The sequence below is a fragment of the Syngnathus leptorhynchus genome, chromosome 10 (assembly GCF_054491065.1).
Source record: "Syngnathus leptorhynchus isolate UIUO chromosome 10, UIUO_Slep, whole genome shotgun sequence".
Taxonomy (NCBI): domain Eukaryota; kingdom Metazoa; phylum Chordata; class Actinopteri; order Syngnathiformes; family Syngnathidae; genus Syngnathus; species Syngnathus leptorhynchus.
The window spans coordinates 12,233,811-12,258,921 of record NC_141204.1 but is presented as its reverse complement, the minus strand read 5'-3'; the positions used below and the strand labels follow the sequence as shown (position 1 = coordinate 12,258,921).

General features: G+C 44.4%; 1 protein-coding gene and 1 long non-coding RNA gene across 2 annotated transcripts in view; both read right to left on the bottom strand.

Annotated features, from left to right (window-relative positions):
- Positions 1-9,659, bottom strand: part of nrg3a (neuregulin 3a) — a 104,046-nt gene extending 94,387 nt beyond the window's left edge. Inside the window, exon 1 of the mRNA XM_085923048.1 lies at positions 8,951-9,659. Coding sequence (XP_085779174.1) covers positions 8,951-9,659 — 709 coding nt within the window. The remainder of the gene's footprint in view (positions 1-8,950) is intronic.
- An 11,676-nt stretch (positions 9,660-21,335) lies between these two features.
- LOC147050485 (uncharacterized) lies at positions 21,336-22,530 on the bottom strand. The gene is made up of 3 exons (XR_015067493.1): positions 22,289-22,530; positions 22,106-22,210; positions 21,336-21,660 (listed from the first exon to the last, which is right to left on the bottom strand). It is a non-coding gene; the product is annotated as an uncharacterized LOC147050485 (long non-coding RNA).
- Positions 22,531-25,111: the final 2,581 nt, after the last annotated feature.

Here is a 25,111-nt window from a genome sequence, read left to right as displayed (position 1 = left end):
AACCCATTTTTGTCACCTTTAAGGAACCACACATTCCCCAAATGTGACAGACAGTTTGAAACCCCTCAATCAATTGCCCATTTTTTTAGCTTTACTGGAATTCCACAAGGACAACGGCAAAACATGCCTAGAGTAATTTTAACAAGGTAATCTTCCAGTGTGAAGCTGACAGGAATAAATTGGCATCGCACTGGAATAATATTTGGTCCTTCCGCTAAGTGTGTGTATACATAACTGCAGCGTCAGCATTTTGTTCTCTGGGCTAATTACTCTGTTTACTGCGGCCTTCCGCGCAGACGGCAGGTCGACCAAAGTCCTAACGATGCCATCGATATATATATATATATATATATATATATATATATATATATATATATATATATATATATATATATATATATATATATATATTTGATGTGTCTCCCAGTACAATCTCCAGAGCATGGAGGAGATTCCAGGAGACAGGCAGTTACTCTAGGAGAGCTGCACAGGGCCGTAAACTGTCCTCATCCCATCAGCAGGACCGACATCCGCTGCTTTGTGCAAGGAGGAACAGGTTGAGCACTGCCCGAGCCCTACAGAATGACCTTCAGCAGGCTACTGGTGTGAATGTTTTTGCCCAAACAGTCAGAAACAGACTTCACGAGGGTGGCCTCAGGACACGACGTCCTGTAGTGTGCCCTATGCTCACGACTCAGCACCGTAGAGCTCGATTGGCATTTGCCATAGAACACCTGAATTGGCAGGTCCGCCACTTTTAACAGATGAGAGCAGGTTTACCCTGAGCACCTGTGATAGATGTGAAAAGGTCTGGAGAAGCCAAGGAAAGCGCTATGCTGCCTGCAACATCATTCAGCATGACCGGTTCGGTGGTGGGTCAGTGATGGTCTGGGGAGGCATTTCCATGAAGGGACGAACAGACCTCTATAGGCTCTATATTCTCTCTATAGGAGAACGGCAGTCAGACTGCCATTAGGTATCGAGATGAAATCCTTGCACCCATGGTCAGACCCTACGCTGGTGCAGTAGGTTCTGGGTTCCTCCTGATCCACAACATTCCCGGCCTCATGTGTCAAGAGTATGCAGACAGTATCTGGAGGATGAAGGAATTGACACAATTGAATGGCCCTCACCTGATCACCTGATCTAAACCCGATAGAACACCTTTGGGACATAATGTTTCGGTCCGTCAGACGCCGCCAGGTTGCTCGTTAGACTTTGCAGGAGCTCACTGATGCCCTTAGACAGATCTGGGAGGACATCCCACAAGACACCATCCGTCGTCTCATTAGGAGCATGCCGCGACGTTGTCAAGCATGAATACAAGCATGTGGGGGCTACACAAGAAGAGTTTTGAATTGCAGAAATTGAATTTAGGCAAAATGGACGAGCCTGCCACATCATTTTTTCACTTTGATTTTTGGGGTGTCTATATACTGAGCCCTCTGTAGGCTGAAAACTTTTATTTCCATCAAAAGATGTGGCATCCTTTTGTTCCTGAGACATTAAACCGTCCATATGAGTATAGATATCTAACTTTTTTTTTCACCATTGAAATCTGATGTGTTTTCAAAGTGTTTCTTTAATTTTTTTGAGCAGTGTACATATATATATATATATATATATATATATATATATATATATATATATATATATATATATATATATATATATATATAAGATTTATATATATTTTTTTACCTTGTCTCGTAATTAGAATACCATTAAATACAATGTCATAGTGATGTCGTTAAGTTACCATGTACCATAAGCGGGGGCTTAAGTGGGCAAATAGAAAACTGCCAGGCGACAAAGGAAGTTGGATGAACGGCATCTTCACGGGCTACGCCAGTGACGTGAGCGCCTCGTCGCTCCGCGCTTGCAAGGCATTGTGGGACAATTTGTCAGAGGGCCGCCTTGAATAATTCAGCCTCTTCTCTGGATATTGACCGAGTTTCTCTTCCTCATTGTTAATATTTCATTTCAGCACTCCTGCTCTGACCGACCTTCCAGGGCCGTGAATCAAAGTGATGTACGCCTTCTTCCGAAGCCTTAGCTTAGCAAAGCGCATTGAGACTACGATATTGTAGTTGAGTAAATAAATGTATTCTCGAATGGAGTATGATTTAGAAGCGTCAGATATTTTTTTAAATTGATACCCGTACGCTTTGTTAAAGAAGCTTAATGAGGCGTAAGCGCCACCAACTGAAAGCGTTCTTCCATCGCAAGCAAATACAATAGCTATGTCCAGGCTGGATCCTTCAAAGGCTCTTTCTCACGTACGTCCGCAGACGAAATACACAGTGGTGAATTTGGACGGGTAAATTTGAGCTCTTGCACACGGGTCACTAACTCGACGACGAATTGGCAGCCAGCGTCAGGAAGGTGACAAGGTGTTGCCATGCTATTGTCCTTTGCCAATTGAGTCAGTGTAGAAGAAGAGTGAGGTGGAAACGAGAGGAGCAACGCAGGCTAGGAAAGTGTGTTTCCAACCAGCCTTTGCCTATGGCCCATCTCCATGGAAACAAAGGACAGATTGGAAACTGAGATTCGAAGGCCGCCTGAGTTCGGACACTGACGCGTGGTCAAGGCACACTGGAGGTCCCGTCGCGATGGCCGCCAAAGTTGACCTTTGTGGGACACAGCCTAAGTGTTTGGATATTGACACTGTTTCGGACATAGAGCAGTTCCATAGAGTGTCGTTCCAAGATCCAATTTCAAGGCCAGCCCATGAAAGGTCCTGGTACTCCTACAAAATCTGACTCAAATATTCCGGAAGTATAATCCTCAACCATCGCACGAAAGATGACACTGATTCTAATAGGAGTGTTAAAAGAAGAGGAAGAAAACGCCTACATTTCACATTCACTTTTATCATGTCATCACTGAGCGTTTGTTTTCCTGCATTAAAATTCAATTTGATTTTGTGTGCACATGCCGAGAAGTTGGTTATGGAGAGCAAGAATGTGTGCAGGGCACTAACCAAACGAAGCCTCTTCCAATGTGACACATGCAAAATCATCTATTTTGCATGAGGATGATGAATAAAGCAGCATGACTTAAACGCGTATATGCACTTAAAACAACAAACACAAGCTTTGACCGGAACACATACGAGGCATTTCAAGATTTACAGATCCACACGCTGCCTTTCATGATCTGGAGGAAGCGGTGACATCGTGTATGACGCAACTATTCCGGGAACTAGCCTGACGCTGGCAAAACACAATCTGGAGAGACCCCGGTTATTTTTCGCGATACAAGCCGGCAATAATCGCTAAAGGCCTTTATTGGACATGGCCATTTTCACACATTTTCAAGCCCAAAATGGTAAAAATTAATCGAAATGCGCCAATCGTTTGAGTCATTCTTTATAAACAAAGGCGGGGAAATGACAATAAGCGTGACGAATCGACCGAGACAGCAAATAATTCCCCAGATCTGCTTCAGTCACTGTAAATTCCAGAATAAAATGCTGCTTCCCACCTCGGCTTTCACGTTCAAAGGTTCATATTGTCCCAGAATGAGGCGCAAAACAGCAACTGGTTCAGTTTACTCGGACACCGGCGTGTCTTCAGTGGGCCACCCGAGCCACAGATGGTCGCTTATTTGGCACTTAATTAAAGCAGGTGGCCAAGCCGATGCAGCCGTTCGGCAGTGCCGCATATATTCCTTGTTTAATGGGCATTAATGTGAAAATGATGGCCTTGGCGAATCAAAGCGGCATGTGGGTGGTAGCGCAAGATAGAAGGCAGCAACAGCATTTCAAAGCACAACTTTACTTTTCTTCCTCACCAAGAGGAGAAGTGACATTTTCCCAAGGATATCTATCAAGCCGCCTTTATGGTTTTCATGTGCACTCAACACAAGTGGCACTCTCTTTTTTTCAAAAAGGATTAATTAATAAAAGAAAGGATGTTGATGAATGGCTCCCATTTCTCCACCCGCTAATAAAAATGATACCATTTGTTCCCATCTTTCTAATTATCTGGCGGGGGGTGGAAAGTCTTCCGTGGAGGAATCTACGGAATTTTTCATTATCGCCCCCACAAAAAGGAGCACCTTGCTCCTGCAACTTTGGAACATGCGACAGCACTTTTCCAATTAGTGGCCTGCGAGCGTGCTGCGACTGTCAGCTCATTAGTAATTATGACGAACTTGTAGCACACGCCCTGGAATTCTTATCAAGGGAAAATATACACATTTGTATGCACTAAAACAAGCCTCACACGCACTACGTACTCAGAAAAAAATTAATTAGTGCTCCTTCCAACATCATCTCCCTTATATTGCAGTGGTGGCGAGTATTCGAGTAGAGCTACAGTACAGATTCAACATTTAACCCACAACTAATGGATTCATTCCTATGATAATCGATTTTTGGAGAACTTGTTAAAGGCAAAACTGCATTTTGATGAATGCTGGCCAAACGACAGTTCATTGACAGTTTATTTACTGCCACACGCCGTCGATGAAGGCTACACGTGAAACGCTATGACACGACCTCGTGAATCGAATCAGCCTTCCTGTCCGGCTCTGACCGCGAGTCCTGCCATTATGCAACTGACTGTTGGGGATTGTGCTACAGACAACCACGTGGGCGTTCCTTCTCCTGCTCTCTGTGGATTATGTTTTAGGACACCCTTTAGGTTTAATTCCTGACTTTGGCCCAGGACAAATTCCCAATCACCCCTTCGACTGTGACGTGAACTGATTTGTGCCCTGGTTTTGAAGTGAACTGTCACACTCGATAATGAAATTAATATTAGTCATTTCCAGCTGATTGCATGCGCTGCGCTGGCCAAACACGTCACGTGTCAGCGTCCGGACAATAAAAAAAAAAACATTTTCATCAGCCCTGGTGAAGATGTTTTATTTCTGTTTAACTGTTTTATTGAGCCGGTTTGAAGGCGTGAAATATGTATTTAAATGAAGTCCTTGGTGAGAAACAACTCCCTCCCCTGCTTGGAGAGAATTAATAATGTCCACTGTGTGTCCAATCAGGAAGAGTCGTCAAGTTGTAATGATCAAATAAAGGTCAGCATGTGTGACCTTACATAGATCCTGTCCCACCCCCCTCCAATTGGGGGAAAACCCAGCTGGCACTCACGTTGAGTAGTTGATCTCAACATGCAGCGCTCACTGAAAGAGGGAGACATTTTTCACGGAGGAGGAATCGTTTGTAGCGTCAGCGCGTCATTGATTGCTGCGGCAATGCCAATCAATAGCTAGTGTACATAAGATTTGAAACCAAGACGAAACAAGGCAAAGAGGAGGCTGCAACATAGGCAGAATATAAGGTCATTAACTAAAACACCACACGATGCTCCTTCCCAGTTGCACTCATTTTTTCTTTAAATCAATGAAACATTTGATGATGTGTTCCGCGCATGTGCAATGAAGAACTGATTAACAGGCTGTCGAGCTCGTGTGTGCTTCAACCAGTATTTGGGGGGGGAACTTGCACGGCTCAAATCTAACATTTTTTTTTTTTTTTTTACGTTGACTCCACGAATTGAAGTCTTTACTATCATGGCGACCCATGTTAGTAACAGACAGCAACACTCTATATATATATATAATACTCTTTTTATTCCAAAAATAAGCATTCAGTGTTCCAAAGATGAATGTTATGTAGAGATCAAAGTCAAAGCCAAAGTCAGCTTTATTGTCAATCACTTCACATGCCAAGACACACAAAGAGATCGAAATTGCGTGACCCACTATCCCACGGTGACAAGACATATAACAAAACATCCCAAAAAACAACACAAAAAGTAAAAACAAGAAGGCACAAACAATGAATAAACAAGAGCGACGAATAAATATAATTAAATAAACAAATAAGAGGAGCAAAAATGGAGCAAGTGTGCATACAGCAGACAGTCAGAATATAGCGCAAGACTAGTGCAAGGCAGCCAACGCAGCCCAAAAGGTCAGGACGTTATGCAGCCTAGGGCGGAGGGGGGAGAGAGTTCAGGATCCTAACAGCCTTGAGCATGAAGCTGTTGGTGAGTCTGGTGGTGCAGGAGCACAGGCTCCTATACCTCTTCCAGAGGGCAGCAGATCAAACAAGGCGTGAGCGGGGTGACTCACATCACACACAATCGCGGTCGCCTTGCGGGTGAGACGGGAGATGTAAATGTCCTTCAGGGTGGGGAGTGAAGCACCAATAATCCTACCGGCTGTGTTATATAGATATTATAGATATAATATAATATTATAGATATAGCATGCTTTAATTTTCAATTAGATTTACAATTACAATTTTGGGCGGCTCAGTGGCGCACTGGATAGCATGTCCGCCTCACAGTTAGGAGGGTGCGGGTTTGATTCCAACTCCAGCCCTCCCTGTGTGGAGTTTGCGTGTTATCCCCGTGTCTGCGTGGGTTTTCTCCGGGAACTCCGGTTTCCTCCCACATCCCAAAAACATGCTTGGTAGGCCGATGGAAGACTCTAGATTGTCCCTAGGTATGAGTGTGAGTGCGGATGGTTGTTCGTTTCTGTGTGCCCCGCAATTGGCTGGCAACCGGTTCAGGGTGTCCCCCGCCTGCTGCCCGATGATGGCTGGGATAGGCTCCTGCACGCCCGCGACCCCCATGGGGACAAAGCGGTTCAGAAAATGGATGGGATGGATTACAATTTTGATGAGAATTTGCCAATTTTTTTGTGGATACATTTTTTGTTCCATGATAAATTGTCTTTGTATTAAAATAATTTTCCAATTGAATGTTACAAGATAACACACAATCACATTACGTTTTTTGATGTAGGACAAAACAAGATAACCTTTGTTAATCCCTAGAAGGGAAACATGGATGAATTAAATAAAATAAAATAAAATAAAATAAATAAAAATAAATAAATAAATAAATAGCAAGTATTAACACACATAAATGGTTCTGCATCACCTCAACTGTCTTCACACCAAACCTTCACTGGTGTCAGCTGCTTGCATTTCCAAAGGTTTCCTAATGGGTTGCAGCCAGATTCCCCAGCGGAGACAACAAAGAAGAGCCGTATAGTCCCTTCACATTCCACATGACACAATACTAATACTATTTTTTTTCAATTAGGCACAAATTTGCCCTGATTGCAGTGGTGCGTGATTCTGGACCCCCAACAATACCAAAGCTTGCAATCCTATAAAACAATCAACGAGAGCAGACTCATATCATATTTACTTGACGGAGGCGAGGGCCTTGTTTACTTTGGGCACATGGCAAGGCGCTCAAAGCCGAGCCACTTCCTGCCACGTGACCCCAGTCAACCCCACCCTCACATCATGTGACTAATGTGAGCCGCCTGGCCGAGTTTGTGCTGCTCTCCATCACAGACAGCCGTGGTGGAATTAGCGTTAATGAGCAGAAAAGTTAATTTACTAAAGAGGCCACCAACAACACCGACGCCAAATTTCTCTGTGCAATAAAGCACATCAAAAAGCAGCACTTTGGCTGGGGGGGATTCTAAGGTGTTCTCCCCCAAGATTTCAGGACTCGGGGAAACTAAGGCCTAACTTTCTAACTTCAGAATGGGCACAGACTGAACAGAACTCCCAAATTGTCCATGGTGAAAACAGCATAGCTACCACCAAAAATCTCCTGCATGAGATTCTGGGAGGTTCTCTAGGTTGACACGTCAAATTATATTAAATTAAATTGATTGGTGTCAAATGCCCTAAAAGCTTGATTTAAATTGCATGAAGCAAGACATTTGTCCCAGTCTACTTCCGTAATGTCATTGGTTAGCACAGTACGCTAAGCCTCCAGCGTCCAGTGTAAACATCCGCAACATCCAGACAGATTTGGGAGCGTTCATGCTGGTTCAGGTGGCCTCGCAGCGCCTGTCGACGTTATTGATCGCGAGTGGCCGGGTCACCGTCTTTGGGAATGGCACACTTTCAAAGCAAGGATTACAAATAAATGTTAGCTCATCATCAGCTCAACAACCACGCTGCATAATAATCAACTCAATCAATAACGACAAATGCATCAACAATGTTCCTCACTGTGGAGTAGTCAAAAGTTCAAGCAACCTCTCATTAATATTCAGAGAGGCATTTAAGATATTCAATCATTCGACTTCTGTCAGGTGATAGACAATCTTAGGACGGCACCCAGGAGGTTTCAAGCAAATCATAGGAAGCATTTCAGACTAACTGTTTTATGAAACGTGAAAAAGTATACCTCTTACATCACTTTTGTCAGGTACTCGATGATCTCAGAAGGGTACCCAAGAAGTGTCCCTATGGCTTTTCAGAACAAAACCCCTGAAATCTGCCAAAGTGAGTGTCATTTCACTGCAAATTGACAACGATGTAAAACACAACCCCCCTGGTATCGCTCGACTACTCCACTTGTGACAGGTAAGAGATCCTGGGATGGCATCCGGTAAGTTTCATGCAAATCGTATGCAGCATTTCAGATGAACGGCCTTTAATAACCTGTTAATCTGAACATTATTAATTTATGAAAAGAAGCCTGGTATCACACACTTGATTTACTTGAGTCAGGTACCAAAGAATTTCACGATGACATGCATGATGTTTGATTCAACTCTGTTGAAATGAAACCATAAACGTGTCATTATATCTGTTTTCAGAGTGAAAACAACAGTCAATTGTTAACCTGCTGTCAGCTACAAAGCTCTCTGAGGATGACACAGGATGTTTCATTAAGATCTAAATAAACAATACATTGTGACGGTGAAAACAATCCTCAAGTTATCACTCCGACCTTCCACTCCTGTCATGCGCTTGAAAATATACCAGGAGGCACTTTCGTTCAAGTCTGACGTAACCTTTCTGTATAAAAGTGAAATCTACGTAATTGAAGGTCAATCACTGTAAGATTGGGCATTCATTCAGCAACTAGACTAGGCCAAGATGGCACCCAGGGCCTTTCATGATGAGCAGTGTTTTTGGAGTTTTTGCGGAACCAGCGAGACTTACGTGTTTTGTGGTGGCCGTGCCTGTGGGATGCTGTGGTGGTGGTGGCCCCTGTGGTGGTATGTTCCGAAGTCCACATCTGTGTGGAGTCGTGTAGCACGGTAGGATTAGATGGAGACGGACTGGACGTTCTCAGGGTGGTCCAAGGCGGTGTGGTGAAACCCACCGGAACGCGTCCGTTGCGATTTCCATGATTCCGAGGGGTCGCCAGGCTACCCGAGGCCCCGCTTGTTCTTGGGTTAGCCGTGGAGGTCTCGGTGGCTCGAGTTCTACCTCTCCCAACAGTTACAGTTTTAGGCTTGTAGTCAGCCATAGGAGTGTTTGTCGCCGTGGTGGTGGTGGTAGTAGTCTCGGGCCCTTTGGGAATCCCGCTGGGCTTTGAGAGGAAGATGGGGTCCTGTCCTATCCGGTTGGCATCGACCAGGTCTGTCGGTACATAATCCCGCACAGTCCCGACCACAATCCACTTGAGGAGCATCAGACTCAAACCCAACCCAATGAATCCGATGAGGAGCGGAACCACACAGAGCCATGTCTGCTGGCGGGGCCACAGGGCACACCCCAAAGGGCCCCGGTTTTGCGCTGGGCCCTCGCCGCGGGCCCCAGACGCACCCGAGGTCCCTGACGGCTCCGGTTCCTCCAGGATCACTGCACCCGTTGCGGTGGCCCTGGAACACTCGCTCATCCTTCCAGGCCTTTCTTTATGGCTCATTAGGGGTTAATCCTGTGCTCGGCATGTGTCATAAACGTTCCGGACCAAGGTAGAGATGACGGAATACACAAATAATCCACACACAGAGAAGGCCAGGAGTACAATAAAGGCATGCATGGAGAGTAGGTGTAGTCAGACAATCAGACGATTAGTCTGCCTTCGAGTCCCGACCGACTCTCAACTTGAAGTGGAAGGAAAGAAAGGAGAGAAGACGACGACACAGGAGCAGACGGAAGGGTGGAAAGGTTCTGTATCCATGCATGAGAGCGGCGCTGCAGCAAAAAAAAAAAACACAAAAAAAAACATCCAAACCCAATTCCTACTTAGCATGCACACGTACGCCTCACCATGTCCTAGCGTGTGAGTGCAGGAAAATATGAAATTCCCAGATGCAGGATGATCCAGTAGCTTTTTTCCTGGCAGAGTCCCACCGCACCTAATTTCTGTCTCCCTAGGGATGTCGACTGTCCCAGAATGCTTGCTTCTGCTTGAATTCTCTCTATATATATTTTATCTTTTGTTTTAAGCCCTCGTGACAGTTGATTCCGCCGTTTGTCCCGACACACAAAAGCAACAATTCAGAGTGCAGAAGCGACGGCAGGAGGAGGAAGAGGAGGAAGAGAAGGGCAGCGGGATGGAGGGGGGGTGTTGTCACGCAGCGCTATAACAGGGCGGATTAATCCGCTAAAGCAATGCATGATCCCGCTTCCTTTGCGCAGCCGGCTTTGGATCACATTTCCCTCCCGTATGCCGAGTGATCCAGTGGAAACATTCCGGCACAGACGAAATTCCAAAGCCAAAATAACCCCAAAGAAAAAGAAAAATCCAATCTCGAGATTTCCAGACCCTCAGTCTCTTCACACCACCCGAGCGGCCCTCGGTGTCACCCCGGGGAGGCTAGCGACATCGGAAGATGGGGCTGATGGCCGAGATGCTGGCGAGCGCGCGCGCAGCTGCCGCCTGGAGAGGCAGAGGACAAATGAGAAGAGGGAGGACGGCGGAAGGGAGGAGGGAGGCTTGAGAGAGTGGTCGAGAGAGCGAGAGAGCCCGTTGCCCAGAGAGAGGGAGGCTGCACCTGCTGGATGGAGCTTGGAAATGTGCCTGCCTCTGTCAGCAGACAAGAAAACGCCCTGTGGATGAACATAATAAACAAATAGAGCGTGAGGATGGCTTGGAATAGTTGAGAAGGACGGATGTAGGGCAGGGGGTAAAAGTGCTTTTTGGCATTTCGGATGAAATGCTGGTTGAAACTTCTCGTTAACCGTGGCTTTAAAAATAATGCACTTTAGAACACTAAGTCATTTCACATCACAGCTGACAGGAGAGAGCCTATCCCCGGATGGCATCCAGGAAGTTTAATTATACTCTGCAGTATCATTTCAGCCTGCGACCCTCGAGAGGATAAGCAGTTCAGATAATGGATGGATGGTATCATTTCAGAATAAAAGCTAAATCTGCAAATGCGACTGTAGTGAGTACAGGCTGTGTTGAGCATTTCAGATGACCAGCTATGTGAAAGACAACATGACTCTTGTTAACTGTGATTTTAAAAGAACACTCCTAATAACGCTGAGTCATTTCTCATCTGAGAGGTGCTAGACTATGCCAGGGTGACACTCAGGCAGTTTCATTCTATCTGGGGTACCGTGCCGGAATGAAAGTGAAAGCGGCATATGGAGTCACAGTGATATTAAACATATCCGACTTATATGACTCGACCATCCCAATTCTGTCAGTTACTTGCTACCTGGGAAGTTCCGCTATACAGCGAGGTCGTGTTTCAGAATAAAAGCTACATCTGCATAGTATGTGACCATCAATAACAATGCAGGAAGAAAGACATGAAAACAATGCTTTGAGCTGCTTGGCCATCGCAAACATACAATTGAAGACTTGGAATGGAATGTTCGATATACACTACGGTGAAAAAACAGAGACTTGAGTAGACAGAATGCAGCATATAGTACAAGGTTGTCTGACTAAAAGGGCAGCTGCTGTCACACTCGTGACAATCAATCTTAAACAAACAAATTACCAACATAAACAAAATTCCCTAGAGCAGGATGCTCGAAATGCATCATTTTGAGCTGAGCATACATATTCTGTCAATTCATTTAAATATGTATGCTATCCGTGTCAGCTGATGGAGGATAAGATCAGGTCATGTCATCCTAATGCAGCCTGAACAATGCCAGATAATGGAGTGGACGAGCGCTGAGGGTGAGGGGTTATCACGTTTGTGCTTTCCCATTCTAGATGCGACGGAGGCAGGATTATCTTGTTAGACAGCTTTTCGTCCCAGGATGTGTCATTTTAGGAGTCGTATGTCGATATCTGTGCGCGTGTCATCTGTTTAATGGGTTTTAAAGTCAGGTCGGGCCATCATTTGAAACTCATTTTACATCATTAGTGTTAAAAATAAATGATTTACAGATTATTTGAATAGGAAAAAAAAATTAATCGGTGAAAAACAGAAAAAATGAAACCCCAGCTACTTTAACAAATTAATGCTATTTAATACAGTTATTTCTGGGAGTAAAATAAAAATAAAAAAATAGGACTGCATCTGAGTGACTGTTGAGGATCCAATCTTTTTTACCAGAACACACGGGCTTACAAAGAGCGGTACAGGAAGCGTTCAGGTCTGTTGAGGAAAAAATGTTGTTGGAAAAATAGTACACAGTGATTCCGAGAGAGCCTTCACATTGAGTCCTAAATATAAAACATGAACTCGTAAAAACTATCCTTTACTTTGTTGTGGCCCAGCGGAATATTTCTAAAAAGCAAACTACCGTAATTTTCGGACTATAAATCGCTCCGGAGTATAAATCGCACCAGCCATAAAATGCACAATTTATTTGTCAAAATCCAATACCAAGAACAGACATGAACGAGCAACAACAGGCTAAACAAAAGGTATGCTAACGTGACATAAACATAAACGAAGAGCTGAGAATGGGCCTGACGTAACATTCAGAGTTATTCTAATAACTATTACATAAATAACACGTTTATAAAACCATCTGTGTCACTCCAATTCATTAAATCAATCGATCGTGCTTTATGTAAACAATGCCGCGTACGCGCGCCGTCGGACTCGTTGTGATTTGCATTTCTAATTATTCCACAGACCCATATAACGATATATAAAGTATCTCAAATATTAGTATAGTATATAGTAATAGTATTTCAAATAACTATCATATTACAACAATATTATCAAACCATCTGTGTCACTCCAAATCATTAAATCCATCGATCAAATTCCTCGTCCTTTGTCAACAACGCCGCGTGTGCGCCCTGACGTCAGCCTCGTCGTTATTCCACAGATCTAGTATATAACTATATTGTAGCGTTAACAAAGTACAAGCAAAGACGTGAGTTTGGTAAACGGCTCTTTATTTAACAAAACAAGAGTTCAACGAGGCAACAACTACTGAACAGCCACGGAGGTGGAAGAGAGCTCCATAGAATAGGATCGGGCGTGCGTAAAAGCTATGTCCGAACCCCATCCACCGTCCCCGGACAGCCACCCGGCCGAGCGCCGGCCCCCGACTTCCATCCACGGAGGTGAAAGAGAGCTCCCGTCGAGAAGGACCAGGCGTGCGTAAAAGCATCATAGTTTTTCAAACCTTCTGTGTCACTCCAAATCATTAAATCCTTCAAACTCTTCGTCCTCCGTGTCACTTACAAACAAAGCCGCTAATGATGCCGGTAGTACGTGGGGGCCTTCGTCATCTTCGTCATCCCGCGATCGAATCTTTGTCCTTTATATAAACAACTGCCGCGCCACTGACGTCACTCGAAATTCAAATTACAGCAATTCCTTGCTACATCGCGGTTCGTTAATCGCGGGTTCCTTTTTTTTTTTTGTTTTTTTTTGGGAATTTGGAAAATTTGTGAAAAAAATTTACATAAAAGTCGCTCCTCAGTATAAGTCGCCCCCCCCACCCAAACTAAGATGGTAATAAAATGGTAATAAAAGTGGTTTTGTTGTTGGCCCGAGGCATACTCATAAACAATACAATAGCAAGACAATTAAAATAATAACATTAAAATGATACAGATTCAAACATTACAGAGGCTTATATGCAGAAAAGCACAAGAAAAGAAAATTCGAACGTTGTTTGTAAACTCGAACACAAAGCTGACATGTCAGCTGTTTAGTATTTCAATGTATGTATTCGACTCGTTGACAGAATATGCTGGGGGCCAGAACTAGTCATAAACGTCCGACAATGTTCATTATAGATTGTAGGATTTACACTTACTTATTCCATTCTTGAGGACAAACGGTTCAAAGATCGGATGGACGAACATGTAGTAAGAGAGAGTTTCATGTTCCAACAGAGCGTCTCTAGGTAAGTGTTAGCGTTTCGTCCAAGGTTGAGGCTTTCAAAGTGAGGTTTCAAGAAATCAAGTGGCTTTCAAGCCAGGTGTAGCTTTTCAATTTGAGCTTTCTTGCAAACGTTGGGGTTTTAAACAAGAGCTTTGGTTTCAAATTAGAGTTTCAATTCTCTCTGTAGTCTGTGTATGTTAATAACCTTCCTTCCTTCCTTCCTTCCTCCCTTCCTTCCTTGTGTGTCATTTACATGGCTGCTGCGGCTCCCCAGATCCTCAACAGGAATTTATGGCCACAGAATGATGCCATTCAGAGGAATTTATGAACACTGCCGGCATGTGATTTCCTGACAGACATTTATTTAGTGGTGGCCATTTCTTCATCAGCTGCATCACCGGCAGTTCTGTGGCCTCATTTGGAACTGGTGCTTACCACAACACTATTCTGCGCGCCATTTGGTGGGCCTTCTGTATAGCACCTGGTAGGATCTTAAGCGCCTTTATCCAGCAACGCAGTTTAACAGCACATAACTTTGCCATGTCCATCCCCTGGAGCTGTACACAATGAACAGTTAAATTACGTGACAAAAAGATAAAACATTGACATTAAATACGTGACACTCAACAGTGATAGGGATTATGGGAAGATACACAGGCAGGCTTTGCAAGCTGAATTTGGCCACATCTAATTTTTCATTAACCCTAACCCGGGTTTGTGACATATGCCAAGCACAGGATGAATCCCCTAGACCCGACTGCTTCAAGAACATTGACGTTGCTAATACCATTTGTACTTCTGTTCGAGTTTGTTTTCATTGTGTTTGAGCAGAAGAAGAGAATAGACTACTGAGAACAAAACAATTGATGCTATGGAAAAAAATGAAGACTTAAGCTCAGAAACGCAATTTGGTGCTTCTGACAGCATGTCTGCTGTGCAGTTGTTGCCAATAGACGTGTTCCCGATGCTCGCTACCCAATACCCCTGGGTGAGGGCGAGTTATTTTCATCAGTCGCGCCACGGTGCCACTACTTGACTGACAGGCCACTTTGAGGGTGGCAGACAGGCTTAGGGGTGCCTCTGGAGCCTGTGCCAATCACAGGAGGGGAATTTGACGCCAATCCTTATTCCACACCCTCACGTGACATGTACATGTAACACCTATGCTCAGGCGGCGACACGCTTAGCATGCATCAGGTTTGATGTACCGAAATAATTGTATCAATCAGAGGTGAATAGAAGAGATATTTTTGACAATGCTGTGCCTGTTCCCAATTTTGTGAGAACAGTTTGGAGGGAAGCTTTTGCCGGTATTAGCATCATCTGCTTTTACATTTTGTAGGACAAAAGAAAAATACTTATGAGTCATATTTTTGAATGACAGTCTTGGCACGGACGAGTAGACGGATCGATGTTGTGGTGCTGTGTATCACTGGCAATCATTGGCAACGTGCATACCGCATTGCCGTAAAAGTGAAAAGTACTCAGATCCCTCTGCGGTGGAAGGCAGAAAGCTGTTGCCTTAGTAGGCGGACGTTCCATTTGTACATCCTCCATTGTCAAATCACAAATGATTAATGTGCTAGTAGGCTAGCTATTAGGATAGCAGTCTGCAAATAATTTTATTTTCCTCAGAAAATAACATCTACAATATGAATATGCTTTCTTCAAGTTTGGTGTCTCTAATCAAGCAGAAGTGGTTTTAGTCAAGGTGTTACAAGTGGATTAGCCAGGATTCTTTGCCAGGTTACAAACTGGTTCACAGAATTAAGTAAATTTATCGCTTGAGTTCCCTTTGTCCGCAGGATTTTGCGTTGATCGCCATTGAAAGAGTTTGCCAAAGTACGAGTTCTGTAATTGGACGAATTAGAGATGCACGCAAGCTGACGCCTGCCCACATGGTAGCACTCCAAACACCTTTGGACCGCTGCCTCTGATGTGGTGAAACAAGGAAACGCACCACATCGAGTGGATGATCAAAGTGGAGAAAATCAAGATGGACATGTTCACTTTGGCCATAAACTCGGAGGGCCTAACTGTCCCTTTTTTTCACTTTGGTCTGGTCTTTTCTTTATGGGCATTGTTTTTTCGTTTTCAGTCCCCTTTTTTGTTTTCCCGTGACAGTTTGAGCTAGTCATGGATGTCAGCCGAGTGGGCGAGCGACCCATGTCCATGAACAGACACTGACTGTTTTCCACCTTCATTAGTAAGAGGCTGACACTAAGGGTAACCATGGCAACTGACATAGAACCACTCACGAGATAAACACACAAATGTTAGGTGGCAGACAAATTGTGTGTTTATTGTGTGTGAGTGTGTTTGGGTGTGTATATATATATATATATATATATATATATATATATATATATATATATATATATATACGTGTGTTTGTGTATTATGTGTGTCCTCAGTGTAGGCGATTTTGGGCTTATGGATGGTCGTCTATGATGGTTGTTAGCTTTGACTATCAAAGCACCATTGCTGCTTGAGAGGGGCACTCGCTTGCTACTTGCAGATGCACACACAGACATGGGAACTAAACTTTTCTTCCTAAATCGAGAGCACCATTTAGTCTGGACTATTGTCATTTACGCTTTCTGGTTTATTTGTGTGGTTGGAAAAAGAGAAATTGCACGCCACTGGAGAAAGGAGCTCTTGTCCTCAGGCCCAAATACTAATGTATGCTAATCGGTCCACGAGGTTAGGCGGAGACACTCCAACAGGTGTATTGTGTCGCAGCACACGCTAATAAGAAATCATATCGAATGTATCCCTTTCATCAGCAAGGCTAACCAATTTTCTATTGTAGAATGCGTATTTAAAAGCATACATTTCTACCGAAGAGCGAAGGTGGTGAACACTTACCATGTGATTCATGTAATTCAGGTGCAAAGACACATCGAGTGACAAAGTTCCTCTTTTAATAATGACTTTATGCCAAGTAACAACATAAGGCACGGGCGGCCGTTTTCAATACAAATGATAGACATCATCGTAAGCTGGAGGCCACCCCATCTGACTGGACCAGAGGTGAGGTGCACCACAAAAATGCATCTGTGTCATTAGATTCTGAATTTACATTCAAATATCATGTCAATACTCAGCTGCAGGTGCCTCTTAGTGTTGGCTCGTGAGTGAACAATTCGTTCAAAATAACGAATCTTTTCAGTGAACGAGAGTGAACGAATCACTTCCTAAAGTGATTCGTTCTTTTTTCAGTTCATATGATTTCAACCAGTAGGTGTCGGTAATGCCCATTGAAGCTTGTGCCACCTCGCCGTAAAACAAAACGAAGTAGAAAATGACGTAACTTCCCATTCACGAACGAGTCGTGAATTGCATTTCCCATTCACCAACGAACAAATCTGTGAGTGAACGAATCAGTGAGTGAGTGATTCGCATTTCCAGTTCACCGCGAGAACGGATCAGTGAGGGAACGAATCCTGACTTTCCCGTTCGCGAACGAGTCAATTCACCAACTGCCTTCCCGTGCATCAACGGATCAGTCAGTGAACGTGTTGCATCTCGTAGCGTGAACTATGTAAGCCAGAATGTAGATTGACGATTTACTTATAGTAGGTTTTAAATAACGTGTATGAGTATATAGTATGCCTAAATATTGTGATCCAATATATCGACTACAGTTTCACATTAGATTGCTGGTTTGAGATGTCCATTTTCTGAACCGCTTAGTCCCCACGGGGGTCGCGGGCGTGCTGGAGCCTATCCCAGCCGTCATCTGAACTGGTTGCCAACCAATCGCAGGGCACACAGAGACGAACAACAATTCGCACTTGCAGTCACACCTAGGCACAATTTGGAGTGCTCAATCGGCCTATCAAGCATAATTTTGGGATGTGGGAGGAAACCGGAGTGCCCGGAGAAAACCCACATGGACACGGGGAGAACATGCAAACTCCACACAGGGAGGGCCGGAGGTGGAATCGAACCCGCACCCGCCTAACTGTGAGGCGGACGTGCTACCCACCCGCCTACATTAATAATAATAATAATAATAATAATAATAATAATTATTATTATTATTATTATTATTTTAATAAACATGACTTGTCTGGTGTTTTATTCCTTGTTTTTATGTTCGCCAATCAAAAGATAAAAATCAGACATTTGATTAACTGCTTTATATGACAATATGCATTTGTTTTTTACGTTGTTATGAGTTGGTGTCCCCAAAATTAACAAATGTTGGCATTACGGGTTTTTTTCATACTTTTATTCAAACACAGACACATTCGACATAATAACACCATCAACTACAAGCCAACAAATATAAAAGTAAAACATCAATGTCGGCATAACGTGTGTTGGCTGGCAATGGCATAGCTCTCTGTCACTCATTCGTGAATCTTCGCGAACGACCAATCAGCAGCGATTGATAGATGGGGAAGGGACTTTACAGTCAGTGATGTAAATTCCTGTTCGCGAACGAGTCAGTGACGCAACTTCCCGTTCACGACCGGGTGAGAGACTGTTGCCAACGGATCAGTGTGCAAGTGTTGTATTGTTAGCTGTGTATGGGTTGTTTTCACGGGATGTTGTAAAAAAAAAACCCAAAAACGTATCAGTGTGTTATTGTGTGTGTGTGTGTGTGGGGGGGGGGACCATTCGTAGAACAATTCGTTTGAACGAATCTTTTGAGTAAACAGATTCTAAAGATTCAGTTCACCTAAAAGAACTGGAATGCACATCACAAGTGCCTCTCAAAAGTCACATACCATCAAAACCAATCACTTGAGAAATCAAATGTGGCTGAGAGGAATCTTGTGGGAGGCCCGCTTTTCCTGGGACATTTGTCATTTGTCGTCTGCTGCCTTTGGACGCCCGATCAACCTTTGGCTTTTGGGCCATCCGCCGCGACACGTTTGCAGAGAAGAGATTGACCCTTTGAGCTCACTTGTCAAAGAGATGAGCCAGTGTGCATGTGTGTGTGCTTTTGTTTGTGTCTATGTGCGGTGACCTCATGGGGACTCAGACCTTGTGTCTCGCTCTTTCTCTCAGCTACTGTATTTTTAACTTCTGGTTTTTGAAGGAGTCCACATGGACATGGCCTGTGCATTTCAAAAATATAATAGCAATTGTTTTAGCAAATGACTAGTTTAAAGCATGACTCACACTTTTTTCATCAGCAATAAATAAAACATATTTTGCCTTTTTTTGAGCATATTGCTTCTCTTTCACCTTTCTGCTCTTTTGGGTCTGATTTTGAGACTGGAGAGAAAGTCTTTGCCCCATAAATAAGTTTCAGAACACCCGTTAGTCAATATCGGAGGCACATGTTGACAAGGCACTTCAAACGTAGATTCTGCATCATATGTAATCACATCATTAGCGTGCAAGCAAAAATCAATACCGAGAATTGCCACTTTTTTTTTACTTGATGTGTTAGTCGGGGCGCTAACGTGGACACGGAACAAGGACATCATTCTGCACAACTTGACAGTCTTCACGGTTTCATGAAACAGGAAGAATATATCAGCGTTCACTCCTGCATGCTTATTTTGAAAACAGCTAATAAAATCAGACGACCGATAAATTGGTCAGGCATGACTGGGGTGGGGGGCCGAATAAATGAATACACACGATGAACTGCGATAAAGCAGGGTTCGCACCTCATTTTTTTGCTTCTATAAAGTAACTGTAGATACTTTTTTTTATCCTGCCTCATGAGCTCACTGGTGTGTCAGAAGGGAAAATGGAAATGTTATCACGGGGCATTAGAAGTGTTTAAAGCCCTGGCAGAATGTCATCTTTGCTGCGGGCGGATGGACTGATAACCTTTCGGCGCCGCAGCCTGATAGCAGTCGCTTCTCTCTTCTCTTCTCAGCACTTAAAGACTTGCAGGCAAATGTTCAATCTCCTACTTAAAGAGCTACAAAAGGCAGCAAAAGGAAGCAAGCCGAAAGGACTCCCAACTGGGTGGACGCCTGAGCGGGGAATGTTGTTTACATCAAATGTGAGTAGAATGTCAGCGCTTATTTTCATACCTTTACACTCCGTCAAGCTGAACCGAGTATGTCTGACTTCTCCCGTTGGCACAACAAGAAATTTTCACCTCCAACTCCTGGATTGGTATTTTGATAGTTTGTGGAATCAATTTGTGCTTGTTTCCCAAACGAACCAGAACAACTTTAGAACAAGGTTACTGCATCTAAAACTGAAAGACCATGCCTATGTATCACGTCTCTGCTCCTCATTGGCATCGATCGCCACGCAGAGTGAAACTCATCCGTGCCTCCTCTCGTAGCCACGTCACATTGTTGTCATGGTGTCCGTTCGCGCGTCTGTACACTCGCCCCTCCCCGCCTGTGTCCTACCCATAATCATTGTGATCACCATCCCCTTCCCCTCGTTACCCGTCTTGTATTTAAGTCCTGTCTGCGTGTCACTCCTTGTTAGATCGTCCTCCCTGTTCGCCCGTCCTAGTTTCTTGTTTGCCCTGTTAGTTCTTGTTTTCCTGTTTGCCTTCCTGTTTGTTGCTGCCTGTTAGTCCTACCATGTTCTCCTGCCTGCCGTGTTCTCCTCCCCTCATCCTCTCCTCCACCACCCTTTTCCCTTCAACAAACCCTGGTCCAAGCTGCATTTGGGCGCCCTGTTCCGTACGTGACACAATGAGGTTCCCCAAGGGTCAGTCCTGGGACCTCTGCTGTTCAATCTGCGCATGCTAACGGTGGGCTCTTAAATGTCCCACCGCAACCATGCGAATGACATTCAGAGATAGCCAGCAAACTCTGTCACTGCTTTAAAAAGATTAGCCAATAGATGCAAAACCATTTTCTTCAGCTAAACTTAGACCATTGTCTGCTGCTCACAGAAGTAAAAAGAGTGTTACCAGTCACCTTGAGACTTTTTTTTTTGAAAACGTCATCATCAAGTTAGAAACCTAAGGGTAATATTGAACTTAGACCAGAATTTTAACAACGACATTAAAGCAACGCGATCAGCAGCCTTTCATGGTCTATTCCATATTATTCCTTTGACATTTCTTGCCTGAGCCAAAACATTCCAACAGCAAAATGTTTTCCACATTCCAAAAATTTAATTTTCCCAGTAACATGTACGAGATACTTAACATAATTTCCTCTTCCTTAACGGCTCATTTCTTAATTCCATAGCATTCCAAATATTTCACATCTGAGCAAATGATTCCACCATTAATTACACAGCATTTCAGTTCAGCTTTTCAGCACTCACACACAACATTGCTAGAAATAACGCTGGGCAGGAGAGAATGATTCTTTCCACATTTGATGGAAGAATTTCATTCGCCTTCTTGTAATTTAAGGTAGGTGTAAAGCACTTGATGAATGGCGTTTTAAAAATTTCACCTTGCTTGCCATGGTGTCAAATGGGCCAGATAAAGGCCTTCAAATATTCTAAGAAATGGGGGGGGGGGGCAAACCATGGGGCACAATTGTTTCAAATGTCTTGTGTGATACACTCTCACGGTATCACTATCGAGTGTTGTTGAGGCTATTCAGCAACCATGATCAACTATTTATGAACATGTTGATCAACACACACTCATGCACATTCACACATTGTGGTCCAGTAGGGGTGAGGAGACGCTCAAATGGAAATGACTTCAGTGAGTCCTGGCTGTTTGGTCAGGTCCCTTAGGGTCGCACCGCGACTGCATGCCTAATGGCCAAGCAGTGGGACAGCACATGCACAAACACAGCTTCACAGTCAGGCAGTGAAAAAAAGGCTCCTCCAACCATCAATGTTAAGGTGACTTGAAAGAAAGAAACACACTTTTAACAAACAAAAGTGGCACATGTTTGTGTGTGCGTGTGTGTGTGTGTGTGTGTGTGTGTGTGTGTGTGTGTGTGTGTGTGTGTGTGTGTGTGTGTGTGTGTGTGTGTGTGTCATTTGGGCGATTTCTTGAACTCAAACGGAGTCTTTACTCCATTTCAATCAGGTTTCCGACCTCACCACAGGACAGAAACATAAGATTGAACAATGTTGCGGGCAAAGTGTGTTTGCAACTTCTGCCGGAACGCCATGTTTGATAGGGTAGATCATGATGCACTGGTGAGAAACTTTCAAACTTAACAGAAAAGTCTTAATGTTGATCAGATCCTACCTGGAGCAGTTTTAAGTCAGATCGAGTGGCCGTGAAGTAGGATCCCTCAACGGTCATTCCTTGGATCCTTTTGACTCCGTTTGTCGGTGACAGTAAAACACAGCTCTGAAGCCACAAACGAGATGAGTCAACGCTCCCTTTGTAAGTCACAAAGCTGCAAACATATTCGTCCTTTTTTCATACCGTCTGGCTACATGTCTTGGTTTGTTGTTTCTGTTGGTTTTAAGGGTTAGAACACCACAACTATTGATGCTATCCTTTAGCTCGCCAATGGTGTTTTCCATTTTGTGTTCTTCTTATCGTGTCTACAAGGCAGTTAGTTACAAGGCTTGGCTAGGTGTGGTTCAGCCACAGCTGAACACATTTCTGTCCCTTCTCATGAAACTCTGCTGTCCGATGCTGTGCAGGGATGTTCCAGCAGGGGGCACATGACGAGGTGTTGCATGGTCTGTGGTTCAGTGCCACAGTCACACTCAGTGTTCCGATCACCATTTGGCGAGAGTGACTTTTGCACGTCCAACACCAGATCTTAATCTATTTAGGCATTTCCACGTTGCATAGTTGGTGTCTGCTCCTGGGGGCAGTGCCTCGCTTGCCTTAAGCTCCATTGTAGTTTCTGGTGGAAGATTGTCAAGTCTTTCTTCCCACCGAGTGACTCTTTCACTGCTTATGCTCGGTGTTCCGAGGGGTGGGACACTTTTCAGTAAACCTTTCCTGGACTCAAGGTGGCTAAACAGGCTCAGTGGCCTAGTGGTAGAGTGTCCACCCTGAGACTGGAAGGTTGTGGGTTCAAACCTCGGCCGGGTCATACCAAAGACTATAAGAATGGGATCCATTGCCTCCCTGCTTGGCACTCAGCATTAAGGGTTGGCTCCCCTGTCCCCCAGGGAATGGATCAAAATCACACGGGAATGGGTTAAATGCAGAGGACAGGTTTCGCTACACCCAAATGTGTGTGTGACAATCAATGGGACTTTAACTTTAACCTTTGGCTGATACATGGCCGAAGAGTGGATGTCTTTGGTCAGTAGACTGTTGATGCCGCTCTTTCTTGCTTGCTGCTTGTCTACGTATCTCTGGTGGAGCTATTCCTGCCAGGATGTACAGGCGCTCTGTGGGCGTTGGTTTTAGACAGATAAGACAGCAGGTAGCATTTAGGGTGGGTTCCAGCTTCTTGGCATGGGCAGCTCGCTCCCATACTGGGCAGGCATACTCTGCAGCTGAGTAGCAGAGAGCAAGTGCAGTTGTCTTGATAGTCTTTGGATTAGCACCCCATGTTGTGCCAGTGAGCTTGCGGACAATGTTGTTCCTCGCAGCTACTTTGCACTTAGTCTACTCAATGTGGGTCTGAAAGGAGAGGCATCTATTCAGGGTTACCCCTAGGTAGACTGGGTGCTCACAGTGTTCAACGGAGGTTCCTGACCAGTTGACCTTCATTTGGCACTTAGCTTCACGATTTTGCAGGTGGAAGGCACACACCTGTGTCCTAGATGGATTTGCACATAGGTGGTTTTCTTCATAGTAAGGTGTTAGCTCTGTCAGAGCATTGGAGAGTCTGTCTTCCACGATTTGGAAATCAGTGGCTTGTGCACCTATGCCAAGATCGTCTACATAGATGAAGCGACATGTGTCTGCACTTTTTGGTTGGTTGTTGGTGTAGATGTTGAAGAGAAGTGGTGCAAGCACACTTCTCTGTGGGAGGCCATTCTTGAGTATTCACCACCTGCTTTTCTTTCCTCCAAGTTCGACAAAAAGTGCCTGTTTTCAAGCATGCCTTCAATCAGCTCTGTCAGACGGATGTCTCTTGTGGTCTCCAGGATCTTGCTGAGGAGACGTCTGTTATTGGCTGTATCATAGGCAGCTGAGAGGTCGACAAACATCACACCAGTGTTCATCAACAAAGGAGCTGATTCTGTTGAGGATTAGACGTTCGAAGAGCTCGTAGGTGTGACTCAGAAGTGAGATTGGTCAAAAGTTCTTGGGAGCGGATGGGTCTTTCCTGGGTTTCAGCAGTGCTATAATGTGGGCCTTCTTCCGGATGTTGGGGAGCTTGTGTGTTGTCAGACACTCATTGTAGAGCTGTAGGAGCCATGTCTTGGCCTTGTAACCGAAGTGCTTGATCTGTTTGTTTGCGATGTTATCCAGTCCAATGGCTTTTCCTGGTTTGAGGGTTGCAATTCCCCCTTCCAGCTTTTCCATGGTGAGCTGTCTTGTAAATGCAGGGTCCTCGATGTATTTCTTGTGGTTCGGGTTGATCTTTTTCATGCTCTTTCCACTCTCTCCATTTTCAAGCAATTAGTTGGCAACTTGGTTGGCAGTGACTTTTGGGCGCTGAGAAGCTGCTTTAGGGTCACCCCGTAGCTTCTGAATAAGTGTCCAGGCTTTCTTGCTGTTTTTTTGACATGTCTGTGGACTCAATAAGAGCGTTCCAGGTCTTGCTTCGCTCTTGGACAATGCTTTTCATCACCTTCTCGCCTTGGGCAGTTGTCTCCTCTGAGAGGGGATCTGATTCAAACATGCTGATATAATTGTCATAGAGTCCTGTACAGTCCATTGAGAGACCAGGTATATATTCAACTCTACAGCCACGAGGGATAGGTTTCCGATCAGTTTTCAGCACCAGGTTAGCAAAATGGTCATAGTTTGTGCTAACTGGTATTATATTCTTGATCTTCTCTTCCAGCCCGTTGGTGAATCCTTCCCAGTCTGCTTTCTTGTAGTTGAAGCATGTTTGGGACTACAGCCGCATTGATTAGGATCCCGATGGGATGGTGTTGGCTTGATGGAATAGGGTCCAGCACAGTCTTTTTACACAGTCGAGCGATGTTATTTCTGACCATAATGAGATCTGGATTGTAGCCCCATTTCCAGTGAGCACTAAAGAAACAGTGTGGTAGCTTGGGGTCACGGATAAGACTTAGTTGATTGGCATCAATCTATTCCTCTACTGCTTCTCCATCCTTGTTCATTTCAGGGTAGCCCCACTGGGTACTGTGGCTGTTGAAG